The sequence below is a fragment of the Sycon ciliatum genome, chromosome 2, assembly GCF_964019385.1.
Source record: "Sycon ciliatum chromosome 2, ocSycCili1.1, whole genome shotgun sequence".
Taxonomy (NCBI): Eukaryota; Metazoa; Porifera; class Calcarea; order Leucosolenida; family Sycettidae; genus Sycon; species Sycon ciliatum.
Genome location: NC_088644.1, coordinates 4,843,530 through 4,855,549, shown reverse-complemented (window position 1 = coordinate 4,855,549; position 12,020 = coordinate 4,843,530). Strand labels below are relative to the sequence as shown.

General features: G+C 48.6%; 1 protein-coding gene and 1 long non-coding RNA gene across 2 annotated transcripts; one reads left to right on the top strand and one right to left on the bottom strand.

Moving 5' to 3' along the window:
* The first annotated feature begins 2,627 nt into the window (after positions 1–2,627).
* Positions 2,628–3,060, top strand: LOC135808355 (uncharacterized). Its single transcript, XR_010552078.1, has 2 exons — positions 2,628–2,694; positions 2,810–3,060. It is a non-coding gene; the product is annotated as an uncharacterized LOC135808355 (long non-coding RNA).
* Positions 3,061–3,545: 485 nt separating this feature from the next.
* LOC135808353 (uncharacterized) lies at positions 3,546–10,480 on the bottom strand. The gene is made up of 5 exons (XM_065321531.1): positions 8,537–10,480; positions 8,028–8,076; positions 5,551–5,661; positions 5,318–5,365; positions 3,546–4,648 (listed from the first exon to the last, which is right to left on the bottom strand). Exons 1-5 carry the CDS (start codon positions 9,985–9,987, stop codon positions 4,463–4,465), a joined length of 1,845 nt encoding a protein of 614 aa, XP_065177603.1. The 5' UTR covers positions 9,988–10,480; the 3' UTR covers positions 3,546–4,462.
* Positions 10,481–12,020: the final 1,540 nt, after the last annotated feature.

Genomic DNA, 12,020 nt, shown 5'->3' with positions numbered 1-12,020 from the left:
CTTTGGGGGGGGGGGGGGGAGGTCGTACAAACCAGGGAGTCGTAAAAGCCCGGGAGAGGACACGGCACACATTCCCAGAAAACATCTTTGCCTCGCGCTGCCGGGGAACGCTGCCAGGGAACGGTGTTGCGAGGCAAGGAAATTATTATTTTCGAAAATTGTGATGTCTTCTTGAAATACTAATTGGGACATTCTCCGATTTCTCTTAGAGCACGGAGACGATTGCTCCGTCGAGTCTTCTGATCTCTATTTTCATCCTCATCTTCCAGCTGCCTCACTCATTCTCTCTCAGTTTATCGAAGTTAATTTATTCTGAGGCGATGGAAATGCAAGACAAATCCCTAATTGTACTTCACTTTTATTTGAGTTGGGGTGAACGAAATGAGATTTGTGGAAAATGACGCCACTTCCCGTGTTAGCCGCTGGTCGTATCATACAGCCCATATTCCATTGCAGGTGATGGGCCAACGTTCGTGTTGAGATCCGCTGAGTTTCCTCGTACTCGTGGAGTTGAATTTGTGGCAGAAATTGCACTGAATTGCAGTCAAATGGTTGTGAATGAAACGAGATTTGTGGAAAATGACGCCACTTCCCGTGTTAGCCGCTGGTCGTAGCATACAGCCCATATTCCATTGCAGGTGATGGGCCAACGTTCGTGTTGAGATCCGCTGAGTTTCCTCGTACTCGTGGAGTTGAATTTGTGGCAGAAATTGCACTGAATTGCAGTCAAATGGTTGTGAATGAAACGAGATTTGCGGAAAATGACGCCACTTCCCGTGTTAGCCGCTGGTCGTAGCATACAGCCCATATTCCATTGCAGGTGATGGGCCAACGTTCGTGTTGAGATCCGCTGAGTTTCCTCGTACTCGTGGAGTTGAATTTGTGGCAGAAATTGCACTGAATTGCAGTCAAATGGTTGTGAATGAAACGAGATTTGTGGAAAATGACGCCACTTCCCGTGTTAGCCGCTGGTCGTAGCATACAGCCCATATTCCATTGCAGGTGATGGGCGAACGTTCGTGTTGAGATCCGCTGAGCTTCCTCGTACTCGTGGAGTTGAATTTGCGGCAGAAATTGCACTGAATTGCAGTCAAATGGTTGTGAATGAAACGAGATTTGTGGAAAATGACGCCACTTCCCGTGTTAACCACTGGTCGTATCATACAGCCCATATTCCATTGCAGGTGATGGGCGAAAGTTCTTGTGGAGATCCGCTGAGCTTCCTCGGCGTACTCGTGGATTTATGAATTTGTGTCAGAAATTGCAGTCGAGTGGACTTCTGTGCGTGTGTTGTGAGTAAATCGCGACGGCTCCCTTCCTTCAGCATCGTCAAAACGCAACATAGAGCATTATTACGCACTCGTTCCATGATTCATGATAATGCCTGGATTCTTTTAAAAACAGTCAATGTGTGTTCCCTATCTATCTACATTGTACATGGTTGCAGGTCGTTATTTATAAATCTTGATAATTTCAACACTTTTCTACTCGTATACTGAGTACGCGGTGACTTGAGCCGTTTAGGAAACGGAAGTCTTGGCGAGTGTACAAAAGGTAAACCTATCATTTGTACTTCATAACGGAATTGTGCACAAAAATGCACACACACGTTCGCGCGCACACACACAAGCACACACACAAACACTGTACAAACACACACAAAAGTACAAGCACATGTGCACATACACACGCCTCCCCCCCCCCCCCCCCCCCCCCCACACACACACACACTCAACTCCCCACCCCTGTACTGAGTCTGACAGACATACAATCATGTTTATCCTTCCTTCGCCACCAGTTTCGGATAATGGTGTCAACAACGAGTTGTAAAATATTGGTATTTTAGGACTCCCTGCCCTGAAGACAAGCACAGCGCCGTGGATCGAGCAGATCCGGCCGCGCCGGCCTAGCGTGCTTCACTTTCTGGCCGAGGCAAACATCGTCCGCGTGCGCGCATCCCGTGTCCTCTCCCGGGCTTTTACGACTCCCTGGTACAAACCAACCCGAGCCCGGCGGCCCCGGCCGGGTTTGTACTTATACTTGTACATGTACAAGGCGCGATCCCGGTTTGTCGCGCGCGGGCCACAGAAAAAAGACGCGGCATAGCTACAAAATAGCTACAATTGTAGGCAAGTTGGCGGACAGCATAATTATGGCGGGCTCGAAAATTGTAGTATGCAAGGCGCCACGTCCAGGATATAATAACCATGATGACTGACTGTGTGTTGACCAGGGAGTACTGATCTACATGGTCCTTCCTGTTCTCACATTTTGTTGAGGTTGAATAAAGATAACATTTTGTCCAGTAAAATGCCAGTTTACCAGTAGTACAGTACTTAGTACTAATAGTAGTCTCTGTTGAGAACAGTGCTCCTGAATCAACCGGTTGGTCGAGTCCCGGTCTTGCGATCATCTGAACCGTATACCATAATGTCGTGTATTTAAAAAGCCGGGTTTATTCCTGTAGAAGCCGATGTCAAGGCTACAAACTACTTGTAGGCATCAGTTTTATTCACATCCGGCTTCTCATGATCAAACCCGGCAGGTATTCAATCTATGTGTGTCAACCGTGACTAAACCAGGCCCGGCTTGAAATTATGCGGCGATGCTGACAGTGTATCTTAAAAATCAGGCTTCTAAGTTCTATTCGAAACAGGCTTCTATACGAGATAGGCTTTAATACAAGACACTACGGTACGCATACGGGGTCAAGCCCCGGTTGGGACCCTCTGGAATTCTCGGCGGTCCTGTTTTGGCCTCCAAACTGTGCCTCTCGTGTATCCTATGATGTTGTGTGTTTCTCTCCTAGCCTGACTTTGTCCACCTACATCCATGCTGGTCCTTGCTGGATGCTAGCCCGGTGGTTGCCACGTCATCGGCCAATCTCCGGCCTTCGCTTGAGTGCTTGTTGTGCCCAGTCCGGTAACCTATACTAGGACCATCGACCGGCCGAAGAATGTGTTCGGGTACGAGTACAGCCCGACGGTTACTGGTCGCACACATCTTTCTTGAAATTTTATTTTTACATCGCAAAAACTTCTCTTTCTCATCAGTCTCCTAGCTCTTCTTTCATTCTCCTGGGTGGCTACCAACAGCCATGGCAGTGCACGCCAGGGTATGTGATGTGCATGCGATGTTTATCAAAAACTTGAGAAAGAAAGAAATGACTCATCGGTATAATGTCGGGTCTCCATAGTCATTATAATAGAGAGTCTAAGATGCATGCTATTTCCGACGTAACGCGAAAGTTCAGCTCGCATTATTTGTCTCTCGCGTCGAAAAACAACGCGGGTGACCTGCAGATCACGTTGAAATTTGTAGTTTTACGCCAAATTTGACGTGAAATTACGCGTCATGTCGGAAATAACGTGCATCTTAACCTCTCTATTGAACAACCCATGTTCGTGGCAGCAGTATAGCAGCCTCAGGGCATGTATGCCTTGCTTGTGAGCTTGCTGCAATTCTAGGCACAATTTTACACAGCGTCACATAGTTCTATCGCAAGACAACTGGCGTAAACCTCTTCACAGTCATTCAGTCTGCGGTGTGTTTCAAACGGTCAACCAATTACGGCAAGATTAGTCATAACCTTCATAAGTACTCTTCAAGATTACGAGATAAAGGCAAAACCAGCCATTGATGAGACACAACGTGAGCTACAGACTCCCTTCCAGTACAATGACACTCTGAAGAAAAAACTTGAATCGTGTTACGAAGTCTCAAAGCGGCATAACGTCACACTCAGTAGTACATGTATAGACTGACCGGCAGCAGCAGCAGCATCATCGGTTGATATGGAGTGCTTCAAGTCTTAGTCGGATCAGCCGGCCTAGGTTCAACTGGGTGTTAGCAGAGTGTGGCGTGTCAGAGGTGCTGCAGCCACCGGTCCTGTGCATGGTGGTATGGTGGCACCCCGGCCGGCGCGGTTAACTCCGGTATCCGTGATAACATGGGACTACACAGCAGAATATTACGTGACTTGCAAACTGGATTCAGTGATGATGCGAGATCGGATGTCAAAATAGAATCAAGAATTGAGCGGATATACCAATTACCATGACAGGCCGCCAGTAAAGAGAGGTAGTTTACACTGTACTGGCAACTAGTGCCCTATGCAGTAGACAGCAACAACTAGTATCAAGAGAGAGGAGTGCATCTGATCAGTCTCGGTGGCCATATTCCCATGTTGTATAGCTGTTAGTATTAGCTGGCCGCTTTCGGAACGCAGTGTCTGGATGAATGGGAAGATGTTAATTTTCAACTGGGAAATCCACTCTGTGTTTCTCCACAGCAGTGGCAAGCCATGGGTGTCCTAACTCAGTGCACAAGGCGCCGCACATGTGTCCAACTCAAACACCTTCTTCCTGATTTGCAGTGCATCCGGAGTAATGGCCAGCTTAGTAGGTGAACAGTCGGCCAAGGAGACATGTCCAGTGTTGCCCTATACGAGGGGTTCACTGTTTCAGCTGTTCTGACCTCGACCAGTCACCAGCAGCTTGGCTGAGCTCATGGGCCCGGGCAGGAACGTGACTACAGCCGTGACATTGTCGGCCAGACCGTGACGGTGGAGTCCGTCCAGGGCAGCGTCCACCACCGCGCGTGATGCCTCGGCGGCAGTGGCACAGCCCCAGGCGATATCAACTGCTTTCTGGAAGTGCGCATACGCACACACGCAAACACACACACACACACACCACGGGAACACGAACAGGATAAGTGTCAGCTTCCCACAGGCAGAATTCTAACTACTGTGCACGTATTGTCTGCTACCCCACCGTGACTGCTACCTGGATCGGGCATCAGCACGAGAGGAGATGTAAGTACAAGTACATGCAACTGATCTGAGGTGTGATTCCTTTCATAGACTATTTTGAAGCACATGTATATGTATATGTATATCAGGGTTCTAGCCAGGTAAAAATAGTATGGGGGGGGGGGGGGGGCAGGGGAAACAGTTACTCCGTAACCCATTGTACCGTTTTCTAAAAGCGTCTTGCCATGCCAAATGCAACGTTCTGGGGCGAATCCCCGACTTCACCCCACACAAATGTGTCGTTGTGAAGTTGTGAACCCTCTAGTGGTGACTAGAGACTGCATTGTCGTTGAATGGCATGAAAAGACACAAACATCAACACATGAGTAGGGGGTGGGGGGGGGGGGGGGGAGGGGCACCCTCCCTACCCCCTTTGACTAGAACCCTGGTGTATCTGTAGTATGCATTATCAACTTATCATCTCTTGCCAACAACATCGAGCATGACACACAAGCTATGATCAGCATACATGTACTTTGTACGTGAGCATGTACACATGCGTACCTGGTTCGATATGCCGTCCCACACTCCATCGCTTGCCACTATCAATACCTACGCATAGATTCAGCAGACACATAATGCACACTACTGAACACACTTAAAATGCATTTAAAAGGATCCATGGCTTGTGCAAATTGGTCTACAAGGTACCGGCCACAGAACAAAATTCACAGTTCGAGTTCTGATTGGTGGAAAGGTAAAGAAAAGGAGACTGTGAGTAGATTTCGAGATGTTACCTTGTCCCTGGCTGTGAGGTCCATTTCCAGCATTTCCGGGTCGGCTATGCAGCCGACCGAATGAGCAATCTCGTCGCCGACTGACCGCGATACCATTAGGCCCGGCGTGCGCTGCAATGAGAATGACAAGATAAAGTAAATCAATATCAGAACAGAACAACTGTTACTGTAAATCACCCATTATTCGCATCACTGAATTTTCGCAAATTCTCAGAATCAGCGAGTTCACGATGGCATAACATTATTATTATTATGTTTGCGGAGCACTGTGGTTACACACATACGCCCACTGTTGAAGTTTGATTTCATGATGGCTAATATTCGCGTTATGCTTTTCCCCGCGAAAATAGCGAACAGCAATATCTTGCGAACACGAGGCCGTTCACAGTAGAGCCGCAGATTGATTTGTATTTTGTACTAATCTGAGAGGTTCCGCAGAACGTAATTACGTTTGTAAAAAACGTAGTTGATCTATGGAAGGTCTTACGTGAACTGCATGCGGATCTGTGTTCCGCCATACGGAGTTTTCGAATCACGTAGCTGCCCTTGGCAACTCCGAACGCGGCAGTGTACGACTGGATCGACCTGGGGGAAGAGTCATACATTTGTACCTCAATCCACTTACGGAGCATCTACGTTACCAGAGCCCTATCTACGTACTCTACGTAGACAACTTTCCGTAAGTGGAGTGCAAACTCGCGACTCCAGTTCACGGGTTTCCCACCCACTAACGTAAAGTTGCTCAACTTTACGTAGTGCGGAATCTCTCTATTACTATAGCCTAGGACGGTTGGCAACTTGCTGCCGGACATGCCAACAATGGAACCAGGCTATCTCTTTTGCTGTTACTCCAAGTTTCATGGCTATTCATCAATTTTCAGAACATAGCCTTGAATAGCCATGAAACTCGGAGCGACGGGAAAAATATAGCCTTGTTCCACTGTGGACTTGTGTCATTCGGGTCTGCCCTCGCGGTATCGAGCACTTCTGCAAGAAATTAGCAACTTGGCTTGGGTAGGAGTGATTGCTGTGCACATGATGAAGCCTGGCGAATCAGGGTCCATCTGATGCACTACTGAGAAATCACCCATCGAACCATAGGGCAAGTGTAACGTTACGTGGTGCTCGATAGTATTCAGGACACTGAAGTACCGGGCAGATACGCATTCTTTCAGGTTGATGACTACGCTTGGACACCAAGAATATAATTCAAAACCATTGCAGAGCGATTTTCTGGCAGACACATCGAGCAAAGCATTCATGTACATGTACGTAGATCACATATGGTTGTTTGTAGATCACATGACCATGTACAGACCATTTGACCATGAGGACAAGTAGATCGCATGATCGTGTGTGGATCACAAGACTATGGTGGTCATGCATTAGGCCCAGACAGATCCTGCCGGCAATTCTTTCGGCAAAATATCGAAGAATTGAAAGAGTGGAAATTGCCCGCAAAATTGGAGCAAAATATCGGGATGTTGGGTAAAATCGATGCCTGATACAGTCTGTATCGGCTATAGCGTACCCTTTTGATTTCCGTGATTTTATCACTATAACCGATGCATCACTATATGCGATACGATCGTTTTTTTTCGATCGACACATCAAAGGCAAGGAAATACTTCCAGCATGGCGTTTTGACAAATGAGCATGCTGCATAGTTGACAGTGCCCGCATTTCCATAAAAAAATTCTGTTATGTACATGTACATGTGTCACTATCAAAATAAGCAACGTGAAGAAAGCAAAAAAAATAGGGCCTTTGATATTATTGCAACATGTATTTTAAAGTTATCACTGAAGCCGATAATAATGTAGTGTGTTATGCATGTTTTGATTCTTTGTTGCCATCATAATATCCGATATATCATTACATCCGATAATATTGGTTATAGTGATATTTGTACTGGATAAAATACGTTTTGCTTTTGATATTTGGTACCAATATCACTGTAGCCGATATATTCTTATATCCGGTCACTCTATAGCCGATACAGACTGTACTTGGATTTCCTTGTTTCTTACCCGTTCAGCAGGATACACTGCCAAGGACGAGATCATGTCACCGAAATATTACCGGGACTCACTGTGGATCGACATGATTTTAGAAGAACTCAGGGACACGTGCACGGAAACCCGTGTTGAGAAACCGACCCTGCGATTTTTATGAAACGTTGTACGGGATTGTACGGGAAGTGGCACGTTTTCCTGGAGCAAAATGGAGCAAAATATCGAGTTTCTTGTGCCAGGCTCGGCAAAATATCGAAGACTTCGCAGCAACATTTTGCGGCAAAATATCAAGGCGATCGGAGCAGAATCTGTCTGGGCCTATCATGCATGCACATCCCCGTATGTTGATCACATGACTATGGTGGTCATACATGTACACCCCAGTGTGTTGATCATATGACTAGGGTGGTCATGCATGCACATCCCAGTGTGTTGATCACATGACAGAAGTAGTCAACCTACCTGACCCTGCTCCTTCAGCCAAATACGCTTCGGCCCAACGAATCGTCCGCTGCACAAAGAAAACGGAGAGCACTCGAGGTGTAAGGTAGTGCAGCCTTATAGTTATACACCTAAATGTACACATGCTTTTGTAACTACCTAAAGCAACAGGCAGGGCACACTATACACATGCATGTACACAGACTGTTGTGGCTGTAGCTATAGCAACATGCAGGTCACCCTTGCGTCAATGCACAATGTAAGCCTCGTGAACAGCATCTAACAGTGCTGGCCATTGAGATCAGATCTCCTGAAAACAAGGTCCTCGTGAGGCCCAGGACCCCAATACTGCGGACACCGGACTGCCTAGTCCACTCTGGACTACTCACACGGCCAGCCAGGGATCCTTTCCATGCATATGCCACCCACCCGTACTGCATGAAGTAAGAGTAGTTCTAGGAACACAGAACTCCATACCACTACACTACACTACGCCGGTAGACTGTTGTAGAGAGAGTCACACACTTTACCAGTAATAGTATTGCTGCACTTTGCCACCGGAGCGACGAATGCGTGCAGCCTCCACCATGTCGTCACAGTTGTGATCGCGGGTCAGCTGGGCGGCTCGCAGCTTGCCCGTTTTCCGGTCCTCGCGCCCAATGACCGAGCGCGAGTCTCCGAGCCACGCCATGGTCAGCTGATTGTGACGCAGGATGGCGATTGTCACCGTAGAGCCGCTGTTGAGCGTACTGAACGACGCGTTATCGCAGAGTGATTTGTGTGTTTGCAGGCACGCTGACCGTAATATCTGCTTGCGGCCGCCCATCATCGCCGCCGCCGCACCCCCACCGACGCCATTCAGTGGATCCAACGGAGGCGGCCCGAACATTGCCTCGTCGCGTGCGGCCTGCGCGATCCGTGAGTACAGTAGCTTGGTGCCATGTTTGGCCACATCTCCACCGGTCGGCCCGTGGCCGTCGAGCACCGACACATACAGTTCATCAGAGCTCAGCCGCTGGATGTCAAACACGTCCTGATTCTCAGGTTTAGCACCAATCTCCGACCAGCCAGCCACGTCATACTGGCCCTTCAGCTGAGCCTGGCGATCGTGGAGTAGCTCCGTGTTCGCGCCGGCAACGAATAGATCTGACTCGTCGCTTTTCATGCGTTGGAGCATGGCGGCTGTAGTGTTGTTCGACTGCCGCTGCACTCCGTTCGTCGTATCCGGTAGTATGTTACTAGAGCCAGCGTGACGTGCTCGCTGTTGCTGCTGCTGCATCAGCTCCTCGGTGAAACTGTTCTGTGTGCTGCGGCCCACCGTAGCCATTCCTGATGTCCTGCTTGACTGGTGTTGCTGTTGCTGCTGCTGATGATGATGATGATGCTGCTGGGCATTGCTGGACTGCCGATGAGATGTGATGGATGGCAGGACGATGCCACGCTCGCGCTCATGACGAGCAGTGCCGTGGCCAAACGACGACGAGGTGGTGTCGGGTGGAAACTCGGACCGGTTGCCGCCGCGAAATGGCTGAGCCGTTCCCGTGGTCGTCATGTTACTGTTGGTCAGTACAGGCAAGGTCTTCTGTCGTGCTAGGGGTGCCTGTACTGCTGGTGGCGGTGGCGCTGCTATGTGCCTTGAACTGCTTGCCATACCAGCAATAACACCCACCCCACTTGTTGTTTCATCTATGGCGGGCATGGCGTGTGGTCGCCTTGTTGTTGTCGTGTTCGACTCCGCAGCCGCCTGGCCTCTTCTCGGCGTTCGAGATGGTCGACCACCTAGCTCGACGCTGGAGGAGTTTGTCGACGGAAGCTTAGCGCCCTTGCCTGAATTTCGCGTCCCTCCAGTGATTGATAGCGGTGCGGCCGCTGCGGAGCTGGCAGTGTTCGCATTGTCACCAGACCGCATTCCTGCTGATCCGCCGACCATGGAGAGGGATGGCAAAGCCACACCGCGACCGGTGCGATTGTTGTGAGCCATGGCTACAAGTACAAGTATATCCAGGCTAGGCGAGTTGCTCGATGTCGCACCGGATTCATTAGAGTTGGGGAAGTCGCAAGGAACACGCAAATATTCTTCCACATCGGCACTACATAATAATTACCTGAGCTGAATGACGAAAAACAAGTGACTTCCCACCACGCCACAGCGAAGCGAAGTACTAAGTCTCACGAACCAGCCACCTAGTACCTGGTGTCGACGGACACAACACGATTGCCCTGCAGGCACGGACGGAATCTTCTTGTAAGCTTAGTGTCGACTCTTGACAAACACTCTAATTTCTAAACACACACACGGCCTACTGTCTGTACTTGTTGCCTACGCTCATCATTGCCTTGCGTCGATCGTCTGTTGCCGGCACACAGCTAGACAGGCACACCGAGAACCTGTTTTTTCTGCCACAAAATGAAGGACAGGTTCTTCATCACTGTCATGTCAGGTCAGATGGCCAGCATACAATGATACATGACTGTACAAGTAGAGACAAGAGTTTGTGTAGTTTCTTGCATGATTCATGATTGTGCATTACCATGCCTAGCGCCTACTGGCTGACTATGTCTGTGTATGGCCGAATCATGTAGATCTACATGATGTAGCTAGCTGGTGATCATGCATGGTGATGGTGATCGTGAGTGGGAAGGTAGCACGCATACAGTCGTCCCTCTCTAATCCGGCACTTGTTTATCCAGCACCCTTGCAAACCAGCACACTTTCTGGCAAAACGGATTTTTTCAGTTCATTTTCTACGGCACTTGAATTCCGCCTCCGGCAGCGATTTTCTGCAACAAATCACTCGAACTGTACATAATTTGATCTTCTAATCCAGCAGTTGTACATCGCATACCGTACCGGTGCCAATATCCTACATGTATGCCAGTGCATAGGATATTCCCAAGTGTATGTTATAGAGATGGCATGTTACAGACATGCATTCCACAAACTTGTGACAAAGTACTTGGATTGACACAGAAAATCCCTACATTTTGACGTACTACACAAACATGTACAAAGTCATGTACGTTACTAGGTGAGCCGGGTGGGAGGGCAGGATTTGATAATCCAGCACCCTTGTTTATCCGGCAGAAAATGCCGTTGCAAAAGGTGCCGGATTAGAGAGGGACGACTGTATATGCATAGTCAGCCACGGACGATACGTGCATAAGGCCAGAGTCTGAGCTACATCTACATGTATTCTAGACATCCTCTCTTTACACATGAGTGATGCTGGGACTACCACATACTAGTGCTCTTCTCGGATTGCTTTCTCTTTACTTGTGTGTTCATATCGGAATTGTTTTCTGCCCGTAAAAGTGGTTTGGTCAGTGCGTTTGTACTAAAACGGGTTTATTCAATCAATATGACATGGACAGAAGGAAGAACACCAAAGATACAAGGGATGAAGCTCGGAAATACATGTACATGTACATGACTACATGTAGTCTAAACTCTAATCCAAGAAACTCTAGTTTACACGTAGGCAGAGGCATCCCTGGTTTCGGTTGTGACTGCACTCTGCACTGCACTGCAGTCTAGCTCTTCCCACAACTGGCACAACTCACAACGCACAGCCACAACCATGACAACTGCACAAGTCAAAGAGTCGAGATATGCATCATTTGCATGCAACGATTTTGATCGACTTCCTGGCGACTGCGTAACTATAGTAACTGATGCTAGTAGTCCCGGCCGCGCCGGGATCAGATAGGACCGCAGAAAACGGTTTGTGCTGAGCTCATATATCAGCCAGAAAATCGCGATTTATGCAGACTCTCCCGTCTACCGTAACCATGGTAACGCGGTACCGCCGTACCGGTGTCCCATCTCTCGGACATAGTCATTCGTGAGTCGTGACGCGTTCGATCTCGCGCTAGCGTGTTGCACCATGCCCTGGCGTGACATGATGTCTTGATGATGGGCAGGGCCCTTGGTAAAAGTCGTGACGTTAGAGGAAAGTAACACTACAGTTGCCAGCACGGTGCAACTAGTGCGCTAGTACATGTAGTGCTGTTGTT